This window comes from Hydractinia symbiolongicarpus, chromosome 4 (assembly GCF_029227915.1).
Source record: "Hydractinia symbiolongicarpus strain clone_291-10 chromosome 4, HSymV2.1, whole genome shotgun sequence".
Lineage (NCBI taxonomy): Eukaryota > Metazoa > Cnidaria > Hydrozoa > Anthoathecata > Hydractiniidae > Hydractinia > Hydractinia symbiolongicarpus.
This window is the reverse complement of record NC_079878.1, coordinates 21,800,678-21,825,604: the sequence shown is the minus strand read 5'-3', so window position 1 is coordinate 21,825,604 and position 24,927 is coordinate 21,800,678. Positions and strand designations below refer to the sequence as shown.

The window sequence follows — 24,927 nt, the reverse complement described above, 5'->3', positions numbered from 1 at the left end:
GCTAGGATGTTTCTCCATGAAAGATCAAACGTAGTTCTCCCATCTTGTCTATTAGCTCTGCACCTGAAGTTGGAGTGCCTTAGATAGATAGCTTTTCTCGTCAATCTCAGCCGATGTTTTTGCAATCAACTTTCTGTACTTGTAAGTGGCGGTTTTACTTCCACTTAACAATTGCAAAGACCGGTTCGTCCAGGATGTACTTCTTATGGTTTTGTACTTTAAATCACCCTCAGCTATGTCAATTGCATCGCTCACCTTACAAAAACCTGCCTCTACAGATGGATCGAGTGTTGACAGAATTGGATCTTTGGAGTGACGCAAAAGTAAGTGACCGCTAATCTTTACGGATTTCAAAATAGAAGCGAGGCTCTTAATGGATCGAGGGCAAGGAGAGGAGGCCGCATATAGGGAGATGTTTGTGATGGAACAATGCTAGTTCAGCCAATTTTGTTTGAACACTGATGCCTTTTGCTCTAGGCGCCCTTCAACAGACATCGAAATCTCGTACATTAAAATTGGCCACTTTGCGGAATAAAGAAAGATGTTGCTAGATCCAAAGTTTTTGTGCTGTAGTGTATAAGGACTAATTAATGACACCCAGTTTTCCCTCCAATTCGTCGATGGACTTTCTGTCTGAGATAGAACAATCAATAATCCGGCCTAAAAATTGCACGAGGACATTTCTGCCCAATCTAGAGACCTGAAATAAATTGAAAACGACAAGAGTTTGTACATAATTTCTTCTTTTTTAAAAAAGTAAAATAGACAAAAAAAACATACTCTGATACCAAGTGGAAGATTTGACATCACTTTTTTTTTTACCGCCGTGCAATGTAACGAGATACGCGAAAAGCGGTATGTGAAGGACAGGCAATCATGTGAAGTTATCCGCGGCCACCGACTAGTCATTATAATACTACCTTTTTGTCTGTTTTTGTCAATCTGTTTAAAATGGCAGGTTATATTCCGGTGGTCTTTTCGGGATTTCTTAGAAACAACTTTTTTAGGAGAAAGGGCATTAATAATTTAGCAACCGAATTATAATCGCACTTATCCTTAATAGCGATATATCAACGAAGAAGGGGGGAGGGGAATGGGCGTAAATTTTACTAAATTAATACTAAATAGCACTTTTTTAAGTATTTAAGAAAGCAACGACAATGAAAAGCTTAGAGAAAACGATTTAAAGAGCACTTGCACCCCTTCCTTTTTTATTTATATAAGTAATATTGGATTCAAGCAACAATTTTATGATAAGTTCAAAGCTGTTTGTATTGTTTATTGTTAGATCCTTGTTTGTACTCATATATGGAACATAACTTTCACGTTTGAGAGTGATTTCGAGTGACTTCTAGCAGGGCTTTTATTAATCCTCCACACTGGTCGGGTTCCTTTTAGCTAACTGTTAACCATCTAACCTAAAGATATTTTTAACAACTGTAGCTCCAGGCCAGAAGTTGGTTAAAATATGCGTGCGTTTTTGTGACTGATAAGATTCTTTCCATAACCAAACAAACAAACAAACAAACAAGCAATAAAAAACACTTTATTGTTATGGTTGTACAGTGGCTTACAGAATAACTTAATATACAGTTAGAAGATCTATAATAACAAGTTATATAAAATGAGAAGATCTTTTTATTTCTTTTCAAAACACTTTTTAAATTCTTACTAGTGTTTTGATGCAAAGCAATGCCTTATCATGTAACAACTCGGTTGCTTTCAAAAACATTTACTAAAAAACATTTGTTGATATTTATTGCTGACAATAATTAAATATTAAAGAATCAAATTTAGCAAAGGAAGAGAAGAAAGGAGGAAGGAGAGGTATGGTGTAAGGAGGCAAAATCTCCCTCGGAGTTAAGAGCATTAAAATAAATAATTATACACCTAACCGGCTCCCCCCCCCCCCCCCCTCTTAAAAAAAAGTAAAATACAAACAAATACTTCCTCGTTAATTAGCTACTACTACTTCACTATTACCTTCCTTACAATATCAACTTACTAAACAATCTTAACATAAATTACATATTCAAATGATATTCTCAATCACAATGCAATAACTTGTCTATAGTATGTGTGCATGTAAACTAGAATACAAAAACGGTGGTATTCCCAATCAACATGTGCAAACAAAACAGACCTACTCATATCCAAACTCATCTAATTGTACAGTGTCGTACATGTTATATACCGCATATGGTGAAATAGACTCAGTATCTCTCCTTCCGTGGTTAACGTATTGATTTTGGCACGAAGGTGATGCATCGAGATTTTTAGGTGCAGGAGAAGATGTACCACAATGTCTTTTCACGCACACACAAATTACGACAAGTATCACAAGGAAAACACTACCACCTCCAGATGATCCAGCAATTAACAATAAGCTATTCTTTTCCTCTATAAAAATAGATGTTTTACAAATAAGACATTTTTAGCTAATTAGACCTCTTGAAAGACGCCACCAGTTATTACTTGTTATTCTGTTCTGATAAATTCAAACTGCTGACAGAGTTGTGTCGAAGAAACTTATTGGTTGACTAATTTTTAAACATACTAAACATACTATGATAAAGGTAACCTTAAAATTGCCAAAGAGTTGCCGACAAAAATTGTGCAGGTCGTGCTTGTTTCGCTTTACTTTCAATGCAGACGTTATCCTATTTGTTAAACAAACCTCACAGGTTGTCAATTTAGGTCGCATAATACTAAAAGTGTTTTAAGCTATGGTTATATTTAGTGTATTTTTAATTCGTCATGAATGAAACTATCACACACACAGACTACCGTTAAACCGAAGGAGAGTTTAAAATTCGTTATATAAATCATACGAAATCACTTCGCAATGCAACGTTTCCTAGCGAGACATGATTTTAAAATACATCTACATAGAAATAACCAAAATAAGGGTTACAGCCTCAGTCAGCCACATTGTTGCCCGCACAATACGGTATAGAAGTGTTTCAAAAAGGTTTGATTGGTGCATGCTTGAAAAAGAAACCATCTAAAGAGCTGAGCCAAAACTTAGTATGAAATTGTTGAAATATGTAGTTTGAGTGTTATTATTGTCGTTACTTTTGCTTTTTCAACGACACCAATTTTTCATACTTTTTTAGTGGGCAGTGTGCAATTACATTTCAAAATCAATTGTTTTGTCTGAGGAGCCATACATTTTATTTTTAAAAATAAGTTAATGATGAAATAAGAAATTTATTATTGCATTTCAGTAAAAGTATTTATAGTGACAAAACATCACAGGGTGGAGATGAGAAGTGATTAAATGTACTACTGCTTAAATACGTGCACTTTTGATTAAAGATGGTAACGAAAGGTTCGTCAAATGCTTTATGGACGATCTCTTTCTTCAAACACAACGCAATCATTATAGTAAGAGTCAGAAAGACATACTGCAAGGTGATGTAGTACAATCAAGATGTTCTGTGTTGTTTCCCAAGCAATGATTTCCACCATTTGCGGGTGCAGGATTGTTACATAAACGTGTTCTTCTTCTGATTCCACCTCCACAAGTGACTGGACATGCTGAGTACGACGACCATCCACCCCAATTTCCGTGTACAGCTAAGAAAACAACATAGCTTCCATATTATGTTTTGGAATGTTAAGATCTGATATTTAAAAGCAAGCTCTCGATGAAATAAGGTGATAATAGTTCATTATACTACATAACTATTTATAGCAAGTTACATCGCAAAGTGGAGTAATACAGTTCTTTGATGCTGTAGCGTTTTTATTGGTACATTTATGTCGCAGAATATTAGAACAGAAATCTTGCAGAAAGGAGGTAATTGATGCTAAAGTATTTCAGAACAAAGTTTCTACTTTTTTTAACAAAATGTGATTAATAATGCAGTGATGAAATTTAGCAAGACTTACTGCATGTTGATGGAGCACAACTAAGTTTTTCTTTAACAGAAACCTTTTGCATTTTTGACAAAAAAGAGGTGGAAATAAAGTACTTGCCCATTAAATTTTAAAAATCTTTTACTATTTTATGGCTAGTCATGGTAATATAAAGTAATACAAAATGTATGCCAGGAAAATTATTAAATTTTTATATCCTAACTTTATTGCGTCTGGTTTCTTAAAGCAATAGACAAAGGTAAAATCGACTCAAAGAAGTCGGCAGTAGTTGGTCAGGCTGATTGGTTAAAGGAGTCAATACAAAGCTTTGCTCAGTGCAAAATTTTAGTCACTGAGCAAACATGGTCATTTAGTAAAATTGACTTAAAAAATCGCAAAGATTTTTTCCGAAAATAATTTGCTCGCTTAAGTATTATTTGTTAAGATATCATTTTTTATGTTCAAAAATATACAATGATAAAAGAAAGAACCAATTAACTAACATAGTAACAACAACAATATTTATATAGCAAGAGGGGTCGCCTTATTAGTGCAATTCTTTAACCCTATTCGGTCCGGGGGGGGGGCGGATTCCGCCCCCCCTGACGGTTTTTTTTTAATAACTCCTGATTGCTTTGTTACATAGCTATGATACTTACTGAGTTTCAACATTTATCTATTAGACACCTGCATGCTAATTTTTTAGGTCCCATACCTTTCAGAGGCTTTGATATTGGCCATTACTCGAAACTACCCCTAAAAATCTCTATGAAATCCTTATAATGGGGAAAATATAATAACTCCTGTTAGGATTATTCTTAGAACTTGAAACATGCAACACAACTTTGTTTCATCAAGAAGAATCATTTTGAATAATTTGAACACGTGACTAATCCGATTTCCCGATTTTGTCGGATTTTACCCGAAAATCGGAAAAAAAACGGATTTTCGGGCAATTTTTGGCAATTTTTCATCCGATCCATGTAAAAACCGGAAGATATGTTAAATAACTTTTATTTAGCTTTCAGAAACTTCAAACAGAATGTAAAAATTCGCTCTAGAACAAAAGTAATTATATTTTAAGCAGATAGTGACATTTTTAACAATTTTCAAGCTTTTGATGACGTCACAGAAAATGTGCTGACGCAAGCAAATTTTTTTGGCACCATTTTGTTCCTTTTATGACGTACTATAAGTGTGCCAAGTTTGATTCAATTTGAACAACCCTATGAAAAGTTATTGAGGGGGGGCGGAATCCGCCCCCCCCCCGGTCATAGTATGTTCGAAAAACCCCGGACCGAATAGGGTTAATGGGGCACTATTTGAAGTTGTGTAACTCCTCCTTTGTCAAAGAAAAATATATCGTACGAGCTATAACATTCGTTAAATATCCATACATAACAATTAGTAATGATTTGCTTGTGGTTTTAAAAATAGATTAAAATTAAATAATAACTTTTGATTTTTGAAGTTTACAGCTATGAGCCTAAACGTTAGAGTAAAATTTAGCTTATATTATTGGATATGTAAAACACCCCTAGTGTAGTACAGTAAAGGTATTTTTGTTGACAATAACAGAAAGTAGACTAACGCAATTTGTAAATAATAAAGGTGCTAAAAAAACGAATTTTTACCTTTAAATGTCAATGCGGTCAAATGTACAAAAGCAAAATTTAGTAAGACTTACTACAACGGGACGTAGTGCAATTAAGTTGCTCTGTGTTGTGTCCAGGGCAATAGTCATGACTATTGATAGGAGCAGGACTGTTGCACAAACGTGTTCTTGTCTTAAATCCATATCCGCAGGTGGCTGAACAGATTGAGTACGACGACCATTCTCCCCAATTTGCAGGTGGTACTGAAATGAGACAAATGCATAGAAGCAACGTGTAAAAATACCATACTTCTTAGCGCTTATCGATAAATGGTTGCGTAAATATGTTGGTAGTATTGGTAATATTACTTTAATACAATAATAACCGATTACGCCGGGCTGTACCGCAAAATATAAAAGTGCCGACCGAGCTTGCGAGGTCTGTGCCATGACTGAGGGCGATATTTTTGGTACAGCACGGGTAATCGGTTATTATTGTGTTTGTTAACCGTCTAAGTTAGATGAAAATAAAAAATAAGAATTTTAGTTTAGTGTTCTTATAATAATATAATTCACTAGCACTTCTTTTGTTAACACTCGAGGTCAAAATTTGAAGTCCTGTTTAAAAACAAACATTTTATTTGGATTCGAAAGTCTCTATAGAATAAAACTTTGTAAACAAAACGTTACGATGTTCGACACGTACAGAATAATATGTAAAGTTGAATGCGCAGCTAAAATATAGTTACAACGAATATTGAAGTAATTTTTTTAACTAGCTAGCTAGCCAAGAATAACATGGGCTTCAACGAGTTTTTAGTGACTCGGTCACCACAAAGCTGAAGGAACGAATCTGAAAATGAGAGGAGATGTATTTTTTATGATTCCGTCGCCCTGTATTTTCAGTATTTTTGATAAAACTGGATATCAGATCATCGCTTTTTTATGAACAATGTAGCTAGTTAACTAGCCATGTCGAAGAGGCACCATGACGAAATGTTGCTGAATCTGGATTAACTGTTAAACTTGACATTGTTTTGTTTCTATCCTATGAAAATGTTTTTATCGATAAATGTATTGTAGGAGTTAAATATATAATCATTTCCAATGGTTCTTAAATATTTTTATTCTTTTTTGTTTACATTTTAAGCTACCATTTTTTTTGACGACGGGCAATACCGCAATATATCGGCCCGTCGTCAAGAGCACTAAGCCAATCAGAATGTGTAAAAACCCGTAGTGCCGCTTGAAAAATCCAGACGGTTAACAAACTTGCATAACGTTTAGTCATGTCTTGCCGACTAAATTTCACAAATCAAGTGACTATTTTATGACCAGTCAAGGTAATATAAAGTAATACAAATTGCATGCCAGGGAAAATAATTAAATTTGAAATTCTAATTTTATTGCATTTGGTTTCTTAAAGCAATAAATAAGGCAAAAGAAAATCGACTCGGGCAACTTCGTCGTAGTAGTTGGTAAAAAGGCTGATTGCTTAAAATAGCCAGTACAAAGCTTTGGTCAGTACACTATTTTAGTCACTGCTACATTTTATTACTGATAGGGCATCAACTTTTAATATATTAAGACTGCCTTTTTTTTAAAACAGAAAGTCTAATAAAAAAAGAAAAACATACTTTATTAGAATACAACAGTTTTTATGGCAAAGCCAAAAAAAGAAGTTTTTTCTTTTCCTGTTTTTTTTTTTCTTTTTTATTCTTTCGAAAATATAGACAATTAATTATACGGGTAGGAATGTAGTAAGACATACCGCAAGGAGCTACTGCGCAACTTAGTTGATGTGTGCTGTTTCCAATGCAAGTGTTCCCACCATTTGCGGAAGCAGGATTGTTACATCGACGTGTTTTCGTCTTGATGCCACTGCCGCAAGTTACTGAACATACTGAGTATGATGACCATGCTCCCCAATTTCCGTTTACAACTAAAAAAGATATGTAATGATATGTAAGAGAAAATTTAAACAAAAACCGTAAGTATTACAAACTTTTTAATAAGAAACTCTAAGCATCAGTTATTTGTGCACTACGAACACCCAAAATCTAATCAAGGGACATAATTTAAGGGTATTTAAAGGCCAAAAAACAGCGTCTATGTCCACGCCGATTATTTTGCAAGTTCAAAAAGCAGACGTTATGAATGAAATTATCACGCAAACAGACTACTGTTAAAGGAAAGGAGAATTGAAATATAAGGGTTACAGCCTTAAATGATCATCGTTTCCCGCAAAATACGGTATAGAAGTGTTTAAAAAAGGTGCGATAGGTGTATGCTTGAAAAAGAAGCCATCTCAAGCACCGAACCGAAAGCGCTTGTAAACAAAACAATCGAAATGATGTTTGGGTGTTATCGTTGTCGTTACTTTTTCTTTTTCACCGACACGAATTTTTCATACTCAATTAAGGCCCTCACTAACTTTTTTTACTGTGCAGTGTGCTATAGTATTTCAAAGTCAATTGTTTTGTCTAAGGAGTCATATATTTCGTACTATTATTTGGACTTTAAAAATATACATTTTTTTATAATAAGTTAATCATAAAACAAGAAAAATATTATTGCATTTCAGTGAAAGTATTTATAAGAAAAACATCACAGGGTGTAGGTGTGAAATAATTCGATGTACTTTGTGATTAAAAATGATCACAAAAGGTTCGCCCAATCCGTTATAGATTTTTTTTCTTTTTAAACACAATGCAATCATTATAGCTAGAGTTTGAATGACATACTGCAAGGTGATGGGGAGCAATTAAGTTGTTGTGTGCTGCTTCCAATGCAAATGTTTCCGCCGTTTACAGGAGCAGGATTGTTACATAGACGTGTTCTTGTCCTGACTCCACCTCCGCAGGTGACTGGACATGCTGAGTACGACGACCATCCGCCCCAATTTCCGTGTACAACTAAAACAGTTAAAGGATTAAAAAATGGGAACGACTGTGAAAGCCATGTGTTTTCGATATTAGTTTTTGCAATATTAAGATTTGATTTTTATCATTAAAAGCAAACTATTGATAAAATAACGGGAAAATACATATAATTATACTACAAAAGTATTTATAGCATGTAAAATCACAACATGGTTTATTGTAGTTCTTTGATGCTGTAGCGTTTATATTTGTACATTTATGTCGTAGAATATTGGAACGGAAATCTTGCAGAAAGGATGTAATCGATACTAAAGTACTTTGTAAATTATAATGCGGTATCAAAATTTAGTAAGGCATACTGCAATGTGATGTAGCGCAACTTTGTTGTTCTGTGCCGCTTCCAAAGCAATGATTTCCACCATTTTCGGGAGCAGGATTGTTACATAGCCGTGTTCTTGTCATGATTCCACCACCGCAGGTGACTGGACATGCTGAGTACGACGACCATCCGCCCCAATTTCCGTGTACAACTAAAAAGGATATGTAATGATATGTAAGAGAAAATTTAAACAAAAACCGTAAGTATTACAAACGTTTTAATAAGAAACTCTAAACATCAGTTATTTGCGTACTACGAACACCCAAAATCTAATTAAAGGACATAATTCAAGGGTATTTGAAGGCCAAAAAACAACGTCTATGTCCACAACAATTATTTTGCAAGTTCAAAGAGCAGACGTTATGAATAAAATTATCACGCAAACAGACTACTGTTAAAGGAAAGGAGAATTGAAATATAAGGGTTACAGCCTTAAATGATCATCGTTTCCCGCAAAATACGGTATAGAAGTGTTTCAAAAAGGTGCGATAGGTGAATGCTTGAAAAAGAAGCCATCTCAAGCACCGAACCGAAAGCGCTTGTAAACAAAACAATCGAAATGATGTTTGGGTGTTATCGTTGCCGTTACTTTTTCTTCTTCACCGACACGAATTTTTCATACTCAATTAAGGCCCTTACTAACTTTTTTACTGTGCAGTGTGCTAAAATATTTCAAAGTCAATTGTTTTGTTTAAGGAGTCATATATTTCGTACTATTATTTGGATTTTAAAAATATATATTTTTTTATAATAAGTTAATCATAAAACAAGAAAAACATTATTGCATTTCAGTGAAAGTATTTATAAGAAAAACATCACAGGGTGAAGGTGTAAAATAATTCGATGTACTTTGTGATTAAAAATGATCACAAAAGGTTCGCCCAATCCGTTATAGATTTTTTTTTTCTTTTTAAACACAATGCAATCATTATAGCTAGAGTTTGAAAGACATACTGCAAGGTGATGTGGAGCAATTAAGTTGTTGTGTGCTGCTTCCAATGCAAATGTTTCCACCGTTTGCAGGAGCAGGATTGTTACATAGACGTGTTCTTGTCCTGATTCCACCTCCGCAGGTGACTGGACATGCTGAGTACGACGACCATCCGCCCCAATTTCCGTGTACAACTAAAACAGTTGAAGGATTAAAAAATGGGAACGACTGTGAAAGCCATATGTTTTCGATATTAGTTTTTGCAATATTAAGATTTGATTTTTATCATTAAAAGCAAGCTATTGATAAAATAACGGGAATATACATAATTATACTACAAAAGTATTTATAGCATGTAAAATAACAACATGGTTTATTGTAGTTCTCTGATGCTGTAGCGTTTATATTTGTACATTTATGTCGTAGAATATTGGAACGGAAATCTTGCAGAAAGGATGTAATCGATACTAAAGTACTTAGTAAATTATAATGCAGTATCAAAATTTAGTAAGGCATACTGCAAGGTGATGTAGCACAACTTTGTTGTTCTGTGCCGCTTCCAAAGCAAGGATTTCCACCATTTTCGGGAGCAGGATTGTTACATAACCGTGTTCTTGTCATGATTCCACCACCGCAGGTGACTGGACATGCTGAGTACGACGACCATCCGCCCCAATTTCCGTGTACAACTAAAAGAGTTAAAAGGTTAACAAATAGAACACAACTATAAAATCACCATATTTCAATATTATGTTTTGGAGGACCATTGATTGGAAACATGTTACAGGATAGACTTGTTGTTATTCTTTGCGGGATAATTTTTATAAATTTACAAAAAATCGCAAAAATTTATTTTTTGAACACTTATTTATTCTTAATCTATAATTTTTTTCATTTTTATATTTCATTTTAGGGAGAAGAACAATTTTGTACAAAATTGAACCCAAATAAATGTTAATAATAATAATAATAATAATAATAATAATAATAATAATAATAATAATAATAATAATAATAATAATAATAATAATAATAATAATAATAATAATAATAATAATAATAATAATAATAATAATAATAATAATAATATTTCGTACTATTATTTGGATTTTAAAAATATATATTTTTTTATATAATCATAAAACAAGAAAAATATTATTGCATTTCAGTGAAAGTATTTATAAGAAAAATATCACAGGGTGAAGGTGTGAAATAATTTGATGTACTTTGTGATTAAAAATGATCACAAAAGGTTCGCCCAATCCGTTATAGATTTTTTTTTTCTTTTTAAACACAATGCAATCATTATAGCTAGAGTTTGAAAGACATACTGCAAGGTGATGTGGAGCAATTAAGTTGTTGTGTGCTGCTTCCAATGCAAATGTTTCCGCCGTTTACAGGATTGTTACATAGACGTGTTCTTGTCCTGATTCCACCTCCGCAGGTGACGGGACATGCTGAGTACGACGACCATCTGCCCCAATTTCCGCAAGTCACGGGACATGCTGAGTACGATGACCATGCTCCCCAATTTCCATGAAGCACTTCTAGGTTTTGGAACAAGATAATAATAATAATAATAATAATAATAATAATAATAATAATAATAATAATAATAATAATAATAATAATAATAATAATAATAATAATAATAATAATAATAATAATAATAATAATAATAATAATAATAATAATAATAATAATAATAATAATAATAATAATAATAATAATAATAATAATAATAATAATAATAATAATAATAATAATAATAATAATAATAACTAGCTGTTTCCCGTGGAAGAATCCACTGTATTCCATTTAATTTATGTAGCAGATATATGTCCATCAAAAATCAAACAATACAGCAGTGCGCATCTTACATCTGCATTATTATATAAATGACCAAAAAAATTGAAGGTTTTCAACAACTGCAGTATTTATGTGACATTTAAAATCTAAATCTACTAAAATTACTTGCTCTGACCATCTGACAAATGCGAAAATTATTCGGAAAGAAGTTTTCAACATACATCTCACCCATAAAATTTAAATCACTCAAAACGCCACATATATACAAAAAAGCTGATCAATGTCAAACACAAATCTCTCTCATTGTATATGTTAAAATCAGTTAGTTTATTGCAAACCCTGCCAAAGGTTGACACACAATATGAAAAAAAAAAAATAAATTGTGCCTCTGACAGAATTTTTTATCTAAGGTGAAAAAAAGGGATTTGCAAGGACAAATTATAATGCAATGAAACATTATTTGATATATTGCATACAGTCCTTCCTCACCAAACTTTAGACAAAATGCCAACAAAATAACGGTGTTTAAATCTAAAATTAATAAAGTCCTTTTAGCAATTTGCATGCTGTTTTACCATCAATAAAGTAAACAAAATTTCAAATCTCACATAGTATTCTGTCACAAATTTTCATAAAATATATATATAAGTCATAATGAGTCATGTTAAACAACAGCAATCAATCTGTATATAAGTTCATTTTATGTCAATTTTTGCACCAATTTTGCAACACAAAATACAAATTCTAAATAATACTAAAATCTCTTATTTTGGTCCTTCGCATACCGAAGGTCTCCCACAAAAGTTTAATCAAAATGTAAAAAATGAGAGGTAACGACAAAATCAAAGTTTGCAAAATTTAACTATTTCAGTACATATATCTACTGCATATGCCCTCTAAAACAATATTTTAATCCAAAATGCCAAAGAAAAACAGTTTGCAACAAAAATCAGTTATTTCGATAATATTGCATACACTCTTTCCTCACAAAAGCTTCACAAACTGTAAAAAAAAGAATGGTTGTAGGGAGTGCTTCTGATTCAACAAAAAAAGTTTTTTTGACATATTGCATCTAGCCCTTACCCATTAAATCTTACACAAAATTTCCAAAACTATATACGATTTAGAACACATCAAATTTAAATCGAGAAGGATCAGTCATTTCGATATATTGCACGGAGTCCTCCCCAGTAAGAATTTATACAAAATATAGAAAAACAAAGCTTGCAAGGTGTAATATTGAATTCTTCTTCTGTGTATATATATATGGTCCTTCCTCGCAAAATTAACATAAAATGTCAAAAAGGTTCAGATATAACATCTAACACAACAAAAATCAGTTATCAGTATATGTCATGCCATTGTCTTCCACCAAATGTTCCCCTTAAGGTTTCACAGACACAGCCTGTAAATTAAAAACAACTAAGATCAGGTATTTTGGTCTATTTCATACCATTCTGTTCCAAATAACTTATAAAATGTAAAAATTGAGTGGTAAAACAGAAATGTCAAAAAGAAGAAAAAAATAGCTTACAAAGAGTATAAAATTGAAATCAACAAAGTAGCTCTTTTGGTGTATTAAATATAAGCCATACGCACAAAAGTTTACACTAAATGTAAGAAAATGGTTGTGTTTAGTAATTTTAAATTAAGAAAAGTCAGTTCTTTTAGCATGCTGATTAAGGTTTTTGCCCACAATTTGAAACAAATTAAATTTACATTTTAAAAATAAGTAATTTCTGAACTTTATTTTCAGAATATTTGGAGGAAAAGAACTTCGCAAACCAAAAAAAACCCAGGAAAATGTTTAAAATTTTCAGGGTTAATAACGTTAGATGTGTTTTGTGGGAATATATATACTGGGAATCTTTAGTTTAAAGCTAGCATTAGCTAGCTACAGCAGCTAATAGCTAGTCACTTAAATATAAACTGGAGACTTAGCTAGGTATAAAGAACATGGCTACATATATATATATATATTCCTAGCTAGCTAGCTAGCTAGTTGTTGGTGGTGGTTGGCTTTTTATGATGCTAGCTATAAAACATGTCTGGCAACAATAATATAATCAAAACTGAAAATAAAACATGAAAAAACCTTACAGAACCTTGCTATGATTAATTTATAAAACCATGCTCTTCTTCAAATGTTTTTTTAAAGATTTATTTTGAATGAAAGAGTAGAGAATACTCAAAAAGAACAGCCATCTTTTTCGTAAACACAATTTCCGTTTTATGCTAGGAACTTCATTTAACAGTCCGTATGCTTTGTGAATATCTAATACCGTTTCATATGTAGCGATACCTATATATATATGCTAACATAGAGTTTTTTTGGCATAAGGGTATATATATTTATATCGTTATTAGCAGCGGGTTATATATTTACACCTTATGTGCGATTTCTATGCAGTACAACCCTAATTTTTTTAGTTAAATTTTAGCGTACGGCCACGTCATAAGAAAGTAACCCGTGATTTCCGTGTCGTGGACTCACAGTTTTAGTCACGCAAGGGAATTAATATATAAGATAATAATAATAATAATAATAATAATAATAATAATAATAATAATAATAATAATAATAATAATAATAATAATAATAATAATAATAATAATAATAATAATAATAATAATAATAATAATAATAATAATAATAATAATAATAATAATAATAATAACTATATTCATGGACTGTTTTGTTACATGTCGGCAGGGCTGATTTGTTACATCCGGGCGGGATTGCTACATAAATAGGTCTGTTTTGTCACATCGGGTTGTTTTGTTACGGGAGATCGGGCGGTTTTGCTACCATTCCGGCTGTTTTGTTACCGTGCATAATTTCAAGATGGCAGCGTGATTGGCAGCAGCGACACTCCAACAGTAGTTTAGCAAATCTTTTTGGTTAAGTTTGGGGCCCGTGCTGTATTGTAAACAAAACTCTCTCTACAATAAGTTGTTCAAAGTTTATGCTGGCTAGCTAACTGTGTTTTGCTTTGGTTTATATCGCCAGTTTTCATTTAGCTGACAGCAACACTCGTGTAGATAGCTAGCTAGCTAGCTATCTCAATGAAAGTATTTTATGTTTGTTTTACTATTATTAAAAAACGTTGTGGAATAGGTGAAATAGCTAGCTATCTTACCCAGTTACAAAAGCTATAGCTAGCTCGTTAGTTGTAGAAGCTATCTAGCTAGGTTCTTGTAGCTAATTGTAGTGTTTAAAATCATCTCAGAAGACCAGAGCAGTGTTCAATTTCCCTTGGCTGGCTGGTCATATATATTGCGGCGCCAAGCCTTTATCAGTCTTAGGGTTAAAAAAGTTTAAAAAATGTTACTGCTTTTATGACTTGTCTGAAAGTTTGTTACATGTAACTAGGATAATTAGCCATGATCCACTCCCTTGGAGGTTCATGTGGATGGGGGGGAGCTATGGTAACTTTCAATAACCAGCATATATAATAGCCGCATTACAAAATTGAACCGGCGTCTCCTGCACAAAGTATGTGAGTTATGTGACCTCCCAAAAATGTATCGAGTGTGTTAAAAGTAACCTTGGAAAAAGTATCTGCTATATAGCATTCTATAAGAGCTAGTTTTTTTGACTAAAATATGGACATATTGGATACAATATAATTTTTTTTTCTTTTAATTCATTTACCCGAAATACAATGTCTTTCCTGTACCACATTTACTTTATCGTCGTGAAAAAATATAATATACAAATATTTATTCCAAAAACACCAAACTAATTTGTGAAAATATTGTGTTGTGTTCACTTCTCTGTGAAGTGTCTAGCTAGCATACTGGAACAATGTGCAATATTTCATGTTTTTATATAAATAAGATAGCATAGCTTCATAAATGTACAACACAAGACATTTCATTCCTAGCCAAACAATTATGGTAGGCATAAATGTTTTTTAAATCATGGATACTAAATATTTATTATCTTTTCATTCTTTTTATATAAAAGTGTTAATTTATATAGTTCTTTTATTGCTTGTGACAACTTCATAAGTTTGTCTGCATCAACATTTCTGATACCTAACACATTTGTTTCTGGACATTTGTAACTTTATTTATATATATTAAGCTGTGAATTTCTATATTACAACTTATATACATCATAGCTGGTCTTTGAATACCATTTGTACATTGCACAGTGAAGTTGTTTGTTTAAAGGCATTATACAATATTTTTTATATATACATCAATGACGTTCTTTATCTGTAAAAATGTCATAACTTTTGTTGACACCGGTGTGTGAATAATCATGTTAAAACACAGAAGCTTTTGAATGCAAAAAACATCTTTATATTTATTTTTTATTACTTGGCTGATACACGGAAGAGTTATATGAAAAATGCAATGGTTTGATTTGTTTATGGCTCATAAAACAGGGATTTTTATGCACCCATTCTTTGGTTTTTGGAGGGCAATAATATAATGATACCATAAGAACACAAGATAATATCTATAATTTTTTTTATTATTTGCATATTCTTTAATATTTCTTTAAGAACAAATGAACAGCTGATTTGCCATAGAGAGTATATATGCGCTACTGGATGCGGTGGTAGATGCAATTATATATTATATATGTAATGTACTCTTTAAATGATATAAAACTGTCTTTAAAAGCTCTGCTAAAATTCAGACAATATTGACATCGAAAAACAAATGCCAACTACCACCACTAAGTCAACCCGGCGTATACATTATCCCATGCAAATGCGGCAAAAAATATTTTGGGGAGACGAAGTTGGGAATCGCTACCCGCTTCGAACAACACAAAGACACCAACATTAAAGGAAAGTGGAGCGCATCAGGAGATTCATTTCACTCTAGTTCTTGTAATGCTGGTTATGATTGGGACAATGCGAAAATGCTTAACAAGAATTTAATAAATTTGATCGTAAGGTACGACGTCGATTTGATGTCAATGTAATGACAACCGTTAAAAAAATTTTTATAGTCTGATGAAGACCTCCAATATGGAGGTCGAAATATTACCATAAAAATATATATGCTGAACGACCATGTATATGTTTCTTTAAAGTATATGTAATGTACATTTTCTACTCAACTTAAAAAACGATTATCTTTTTCATATTTTGGACATATATATCTTTCACAGATCCCAAGTTTTAATTTTCCTGTATTCATATGTCATATGCAATTATGAAATTCTGTGTGTATTTGCACATTTTTAAGATTCTTAATTGCGTAAGGTATATAAATACAGTATTTTTCAAAAAATGAAATTAGAAGAACTACAAAATAACATAATTTTGTAGATCGTTTTTCACTGAAACAGCAAAAAAAATTGTTGTCCAACACAAAATTCACAAGGGTTTCGACTTGTACTCTAGGTTCACCTGTACTTTAAGCACTCAATCTCCCATTAAAAGTTGACCAAATAGCTAAAATTGTGTTGTTTGAAATAACGTATTATGCATAATCTCTTCATAAGTTTATTAAAAAATATAATGTTACATATATATATAAATCAAATTGCAAAAGTCAACACGTATTTCTGGTTTATAACTATTATATATCCAAAACCTCTAGTGTAAAGTTATATCCCGCATAAAATTTCAATGTGCTATATTCTCTTTTATTGACCTTTTCACAGTTTAAGTTGTTCACTTATTTTCTGTATTAAAAAGGGAAGTAAACGGAGTGAATTTAATAAGACCATGGGCATTATGAATATTTTGTATTTTTAAAAAAAAATGGTTTTAAGGCATGAAAATTTAGTAAGTTATTGCCAGTAACCCTACTTAAAACATATGTGAATGATTTGTAACTTTTCTTAATTCATAACAGTTTACTTCCATTTTTCAATTCTCAAAAAAGAGCATTGTAACAAGAGAAAGATTTATTTAAACAATAGTTAGTTAAAACTGTGAACTCTTGTATTGCCTAATTTATTTAATGTTTTTTAACATCATTTTTATTTTTTTATTATGTATATGTTTTGTGACAACTGCTATTTTATATATACAGTACAGTCCAGATGTAAGCGTACGCGTACGCTCAACTTGCAAAAATAATTGCTTTCATTAAAAAAAACAATAGGATAGCGAGTTCCTTTCAAATTGCGCGAAAATAATTGCTTCGTGTTAAAAACAAAAGCATAGCAAGAAACATTGTTTAAAAACAATACTCTGCGCGAGAAAAAATTAAACGCGAAGGCTATTGAATTTTAATTTTTTTTTAACAACGAAACTAATTATAGTAACGCGATTTTAATCTGATATATTTAAAAAACACAAGCTCTTTTAAAAAACAAGAAATGCAATGATCTAAATATTTAAAAAAAAACTAATGCTACTTTTAAAACTTTTAGTAATATTTCTTTATCGTCGAAACATATTTTTTAACATGCGAAACTTTAAAGTTCTTTTTATAAAAAGCAACGTTTAGCAACGCAAACGGGAAAACCCTACGTTCGGGACTTTTCCCTTCGCGATAAGATTTCAAAAACAAATTAAATTTTAATACCGAAGAAAGAAAAAATCTAAAAATATAACTTTTGACGTTTTATAGTATCACCTACATTTTATTGTTAAAAACATTGTCTTTGTTTTTTTTCAGCGCAACAGCTCTATCTCTTAAAAGATTTAAACAATGCATCTCGCTGTCTATTTAGTTTTCGCGCAAATCTTTTATTTTATAAAACTATCAAACAATGGATCGCCATGTCACATTGATAGAGTTGATAACATTTTAAATACTTAAAACACTATCTAACGAAGCTTTCCTATCACCGTTCTTCGTTCTGTAACTTTCTAAAAAATCATTTCTATCGCCGCTCTTCGTTATTAAACTTTTAAAATGTGATATAACGAATCTTTTCTATAGCCGTTTTTTGTTTTTAACTTTGAAAATGCGATCTAAAAAAAACATTCTATCGCCGTTTTCCGTTTTAAAACTTTAAAAATGCGATCTAAAAAAACAATTCTATCGCCGTTTTTCGTTTTAAAACTTTTAAAATGCGATCTAAAAAAACATTTCTATCGCCGTTTTTCGTTTTTAAACTTTTAAAATGCGATCTAAAAAAACATTTCTATCGCCGTTTTTCGTTTTTAAACTTTTAAAATGCGATCTAAAAAAAACATTTCTATCGCCGTTTTTCGTTTTTATACTTTTAAAATGCGATCTAAAAACATTTCTATCGCCGTTTTTAGTTTTAAAATTTAAAAATGCGATCTAAAAAAACATTTCTATCGCCGTTTTTCGTTTTTAAACTTTTAAAATGCGATCTAAAAAAAACATTTCTATCGCCGTTTTTCGTTTTTAAAATTTTAAAATGCGATCTAAAAAAACATTTCTATCGCCGTTTTCCGTTTTTTAAACTTCTAAAATGCGATCTAAAAAAACATTTCTATCGCCGTTTTTCGTTTTTAAAGTTTTAAAATGCAATCTAAAAAAAACATTTCTATTAAAATTAAAGTTTCAATCTTTGTTAAAATATAATAATTTCTATCGCTTAAATCCTTTATTTCACCCGCGCAACCAACAATGCCTTCTCGCTAGTTTATTTAGTTTCCACGCAAAACAATTGTTTAATAAAACTATTAAACAATGGCTCTTCGTGTCACATTGATAGAGTTGATAACATTTGCAATTATGCTATTGGGAATAGTTATGTTAACACTATTTAACAATAGTTACGCGCAGTTATAATAAGCTATTTTTTCTTCGATAATCTTTTGTTTTTTACGCGCAAGTTAATGACTTACAAGACTCGCAAGATAATTAATAAGAACAAAAGACAAACAACTACCGCCTCCGAGAAAAAGGTGTGAAACTTGAGCGTACGCGTACGCTTACATCTGGACTGTACTGTAAAGGTTAGCCATGTTTGATGTTTGGTGCCTTATTGTCTATCCTTATTCATAGGAATTACTTTTTCTTAGTTATAAAGATAAAGAACCAATATTGAACTAAACTGCTAAGTTGACATGAACGCTGCTAGAAAATATCCAGTGAGTGAATTCATTTTTTATGGGGAAATGGGAAAGTGATTTTCAATATAATAAACTAGTCGATAAGGCCTGTGGAGAAATCCACTTAGGCAGGAGGGACAATGTAAAAATTGGTTATTTAAGACCTTTTGCTGATGTCAGCAGTGCATATGAAAAAACAAATTGACGAAATTCATTTTATCCGTTGTCTCTATTGTGTAGAGCTCGACACGCTCATGAAGAGAATGTATGTGATCATGTGATTTTGATGAACGGTTAATGATATATAAGGGTTTAAAAAATATGCTGACGTCAGCAAAGACCCGCGAAAACAAACAAAATTAATTTTTAGAAATTTGTATACCTGTTGGCTTCAACGTATAGGTCTTTAAACGCTGATCAAGAAAATGTATAGGATCATGTATTGACAAACGGTTACGGAAATATGGGGGTTTAATTGATTTTTGATGACGTTATTAACCCGTCCATTCCGAAACGGATTCAGGGACCCAGGTTTCGGAAAATTACCCAAATTGGTCCTATCTGGTCCCTATTTACCCACGCGGGGAAAAATCATTGACACCACCTCGTTTCCAAGTTATTTGGCCTTAAATATTTAAGTGCACTGTAATGGCTTCATTAATTTAATATAGGATATTGACGTTAGTAGTAGTGTTATTGACGTCGCGCCGTAATGTCATAAAATTTAACATCCGAGACATAATTTTTTTTGGCGACATCAGAGAAAATTTCGGCGACATCAAAGGAAAATGACGATATCCACTATGACCGTCACATACACTTCGTATTATTATAAGAGATAGAAACGTTTTATGTAGTTATTTATATAACAAATATAGGTATACAAATTATTATATTGCAGCTTTTGGTAATGGTACACAAATGTTGCCCAAAAACTCTAATTCAAGATATTTTAAACTTTGTTTCTAATCCGTAAATAGTATCTGAATAGTTTTTCTACTATATTTAAGCATTGATGCAACACATTCCAACTGCTTGGCGAGATTCGTGAACCATGCCCATCCCGGTGTGCCAATTGTAAAATGGTGTTACTGGTTCGTGACAAAGTGCCGTATCTAGGCTTAAAGTCTCTAAAACTCATAAAGACTAATGAAGAGCTTAGATACGATTATGGTGATAAATGCATGTTGTCTTTGAGAAAGCAGGTAATTTATTAACTCTAAGGAACTTTACTGTTATTTTGCTTCCAAATATTTACTGCATTTTTTTCTTATAGAAGAACTTGTGTGTGCCATTACATTTAAAAGATATAGAGAATCAGGTAGAAATCATTATTTCTTGTAGTGTACAAAAGTAAAAAGTAAAAAATTTAAAGATCCAGAGAAGCAAATATTCTCACCAGGATTCTATAATTTCAATTCAAGTTATTAATTGATGTCAAATATTCTTGCACACAAGGCAGTTGTTTGGATTTTTGTGATCACAAATAAGAAATGTAGTGTTTGTATTCTTGAGCTGTGATTTAAAAGAAGCTTCATTGTGAATTCACGTTTTCTATATTTGCACAAACAAAGTCAATTTTTTTCTTGCCTACTGCATGTTAAACTCGCATATTATCAAGGCTCAAAAAATTAGTGTGCTCAAGGTTCTGCTTCTGTTCTTTCTTCCACTACAAGTTATATAAAAATAAACATCATATATATATATATGATGTTTATCTTCTATTCTTAGCTAAAAAAGATCTCCCATGCAAGTATTCTGAAACTGAAGGTATGTATTACATCACTGAATTTCATTTCCTAATAATAAACTAGTAGCAAGCGCTGTTTTTATGTTGCATATTTCCTGAGATGTTAATATATAAAACTAGCATTCTTGTTTATTCAATTTTTGTACGATTGCTTAATTAATAACTAAAACTTTTGCTTGTTATTTCAATTTATCAATGATTTCATTGTAGGAAGGGCAAAAAACTGTAATTGAGGTAGAAGGTGAGCACACTTACAATGAGAAGTATAACCTTTCATCAATAACGTGTATTGTGACACAATTATTTTATAGTATTAAAAGAGCCTTACATGATTATCAGAGATCGTGAAAAGTAAGTAGCTCTCTCCTTTCTTGTGTAGTTTTAACGTGTTCAGTAAATAAAAATAATAATGATTTGGCTTTATTACAACCTGAATCTCATGATTAAATTTGAATTGTTAACGTTAACGTATTGTTAATATGCCTGTTTCTTTATTATGTTTTTAGTTTGTTCAAGCCATTAATATATAAGACGAAGATCCCTAATCTTCACTTTGAAAAGGGTTGTCTGTTTGAAATCGACAAGGAAATCACAAGACATGACTCGTGTGATACAAGGCATCTTAACAGTTCACATCTAAATTAGTATTCTCTATGGTGCTCTTTTTTATTCCTAGGGTCACTATTTTAAAGTAAGAGTCTGTGTGTTTTAATTTTATGCTAACTACAACTTCTTAACTGTTTCTGGAAAAGCATTACTTGGTGCTTTGCAGCTAGTGGGCGGCAAAAAACTTTTTTTATGGTATGACAAATCAACAACGTAGAAAATGCCTAGATGTATTTTCTACAATTCCTGCATTACACGTTGTTTTTTGAAAGGTAACCGTATTTTGACCTGAGCCTCAATTTTCTTTGCAAAATGACTGAATATAGGCTCAAATTTTCTTATTTTATTCTTATTTTTTATTCCTCTTTGTTTTCTTTATAAATAACTACTATATTTTATCGACATTTGAAATAACATTTTTATTGAAGAAAAAAAGACCTCTTTTGTTATTTTGGGATAAAACTTTGTTAGTAATTAATTCCACTATTTTGAATACATTTTGCCTCCAGAGATCCATGAATGCTGTATAGCTACTTTACTGAAAAAAAAGAAACTTGATTGTGTTCTTCTGAAATTACGGTGATTTTGGTAACTGTAAATCTAAATATCAAGGTCTTTAAAAATTGAATCTTGACAAGCTGAAACTGGGGATTTTCCTAAAATGTTTTTACGATTTCAAGGTTTTTGAGCGTCATCTAATAATCTACACATTTGTAAAAGAAAGCGCAAAAGTATTCGTTTTATCATAACTCCAACAACGTCTCTTAAGATTCTTTCTATTAATGTTCACGTAATAAATATGTTCTTCCTAGACCTCAAGATGTTGCCGATGATGGCTTTTGTGAATGTTGCAAGATACGTTACACATCACTACAACATGTATATGTATGCTATGACCCCTTTTTTTCTTGTAGATCAAATCTGTTTCTTGGATACAAGAATTATATCGATGGAAAAATAAAAATGATAGTTTTTTGACAGAAAGACTCGTTTAGCTATTGTTATTGTTTTGATAGCCCCTCGACAGTGATCGTCATAAAAGCTTCGTTACTAAAAAAAAAATTATGATATAGTTAACTATTAACTATTAGGTTTTGATAAAGAAAAATAAATCTTCAGGACATTCTCCAAATAAATAATTAGCTATCATTTTTTGCGTGCATTTCCGAATATATGTGAAAAAACGCTAATATTTTTTCATCTCACGCTAATATTTTTGCTTCATAGTTTTTGGGCGTCAGTTTTTTTACTTTGATTTCTAAGTGATATCCGTCGTTTCGTAGTTCATAAGCAAAAGCGATATGTCCCAATTAGAGTTATGATTTGTTACATTCGCTTTTTTTGCATCAGCATCATGTCAAGTACCTATCTGTTTTTAATAAAAATTTCTGGTGCTGTGTATGAAAGAAGATTGGTCCAAACTCCAGTTAATCTGCTAACGACAAGATGATCTCATCGTTGGACTAGCATTCAGATTCGCGTGCAAATTCACTTATATCAAGTAGAGTAAAAAGAAAATCTAGGATGCTAGTTAGTAATAGGACGTTAACTTTTGAGTAAGCTGGTTTTAAATAGAAGCGTCTACAGTGATAAATCTAATTGTAAGTATTTTTCCTCCTTAAGTTACCTAGTTAGTAAACCAGCTACACAGTTTAAACAGTAGTTGCAATACGAATTACAACTTATTATTATTATTCAGTACAGTTTAAAGGTGTTAAAAACTCAAAGTAGTAGTATTATATGACAATATATAATGACCACATACACTTATCGGTTAAAAATTGATAATCCGTATTATAATCTACATCGATTTTAGGTGCTGGCTTAATTGCAAAGATGATTCACTAGCGAAAGTGTAGGGAGTCAGAACACTATATATGGAATAGGAACATCTGGTTCAGAGCTGCCAAAATTTATCTGTTCTTCCATCCACGATATTTATTGAACATTTGCAACAAACATGCATCAAACATTCGCAATAAGATGAAAATAAATTTACACAAGTTATTGACTTGATCAATTCATGGCTTGAAATTCATTAAAAGTATTATAGAACATTCAATTTATTGTTAGGTTATGCTATAAATGTTTTTCTATTTACAAAACATAGCATTTTAATTGTAATTCATATTTCTTCTTATTGGAAAAAAGATTATATTTTATATATTTTTGGCTTTTTACAAAGACAAGCTTGTCACGCATGTCAGAAAATTTGAGTGAGGAACAATGATGTTTTATGATCTCGCACGTTTGTGTCTAAAATACTACCTCGTAGCCAAAACAATTTACCTAGGACTTGTGACCAATTTAGCCTGCTAGCATTTTAACAAAGTTTAAAAACAAATTGATGGTGTAGCTATAAGCTTCCCCTTAGGGCCTCCCTTAGCAAGTATTTTGAAAATTTACGCCTATCTTTTATAGACGTTATGTAGACGTAAAGGTGATTCCTTAGTAAATAATTTATTTAGGAAATCTACGTTTGGTGGTGTTGTTGTTGCAATAATTGTATTAGTGTATGAAAAACTTTCCATGATTTCTAGTAGATATTGCACGAAAGGATATCGACTTTGATAGTTTGATGAAAGAAGAAGCTGAACATTTAAACTTTGAAACTATTTTTTCAGTTTGCTTTTAGGCGGCTAGCTAATTATTTCATTCGCCAGGTTGGTCATGTCAAACTCTGTCTATTTGTCACGCTTCCTCAAGTTTACCCGCAAGCTCAGAACCCTTTCTCATTCTTTAACAAAAATAGTCAAATTTGTTTTCCATCCTGGAATTTGGCATTGGAAATCTACGAGTGATGATGTGAATTAATCCCAACATCACTCGTGAATTCTCAAGGCGTTTTTAGGTAGAAACGCACGATTAGCGATTTTTGTTACACATGATAGTACGTAGTTCATGGACAAATGGCATATGTTCACAACACGAATTCTTTTTCACGCACAAGTAAAAGGACAGTCTTTTATACGTGAAATTTTTAGTTTTTATAAGGTGAGGTTTTTCTTGCAAGCAACACTTTTCCCAATGGAATTTTTCTCATTATTAAGTGATCGATAAATATAAGTTAAAATTGGTAGTATTTATTAACATGACTCTGAATTTGTAACAACCATATTAACACTGACATTGGCCTGCATAAAAATAATCTTTCCCTTATAAT

The 24,927-nt window shown here is 31.8% G+C and overlaps 2 protein-coding genes across 8 annotated transcripts; one reads left to right on the top strand and one right to left on the bottom strand.

Annotated features, from left to right (window-relative positions):
* Positions 1-1,951: 1,951 nt before the first annotated feature.
* Positions 1,952-15,909, bottom strand: LOC130642326 (coadhesin-like). The gene is made up of 11 exons (XM_057449415.1): positions 15,786-15,909; positions 15,112-15,198; positions 10,979-11,194; positions 10,166-10,378; positions 9,671-9,841; positions 8,697-8,867; positions 8,200-8,370; positions 7,227-7,397; positions 5,549-5,719; positions 3,409-3,579; positions 1,952-2,400 (listed from the first exon to the last, which is right to left on the bottom strand). Exons 1-11 carry the CDS (start codon positions 15,907-15,909, stop codon positions 2,144-2,146), a joined length of 1,923 nt encoding a protein of 640 aa, XP_057305398.1. The 3' UTR covers positions 1,952-2,143.
* LOC130641842 (uncharacterized) lies at positions 14,757-23,930 on the top strand. 7 transcript variants are annotated; one of them, XR_008982508.1, is made up of 10 exons: positions 15,639-16,373; positions 19,379-19,447; positions 20,419-20,613; positions 20,685-20,729; positions 21,140-21,178; positions 21,369-21,399; positions 21,470-21,509; positions 21,665-21,849; positions 22,577-22,643; positions 23,581-23,930. XR_008982508.1 is itself a non-coding variant. In XM_057448834.1 (9 exons), the coding sequence occupies exons 3-9, from the start codon at positions 20,491-20,493 to the stop codon at positions 23,590-23,592; spliced, it is 357 nt and encodes a 118-aa protein (XP_057304817.1). In that variant the 5' UTR covers positions 15,634-16,373; positions 19,379-19,447; positions 20,419-20,490; the 3' UTR covers positions 23,593-23,930. The 7 variants fall into 7 exon arrangements, 5 of the variants coding, with proteins under 5 accessions (XP_057304818.1, XP_057304817.1, XP_057304815.1 ...); XR_008982507.1 differs by having other exon boundaries at positions 22,577-22,649; XM_057448834.1 differs by lacking the exon at positions 21,665-21,849 and having other exon boundaries at positions 15,634-16,373.
* Positions 23,931-24,927: the final 997 nt, after the last annotated feature.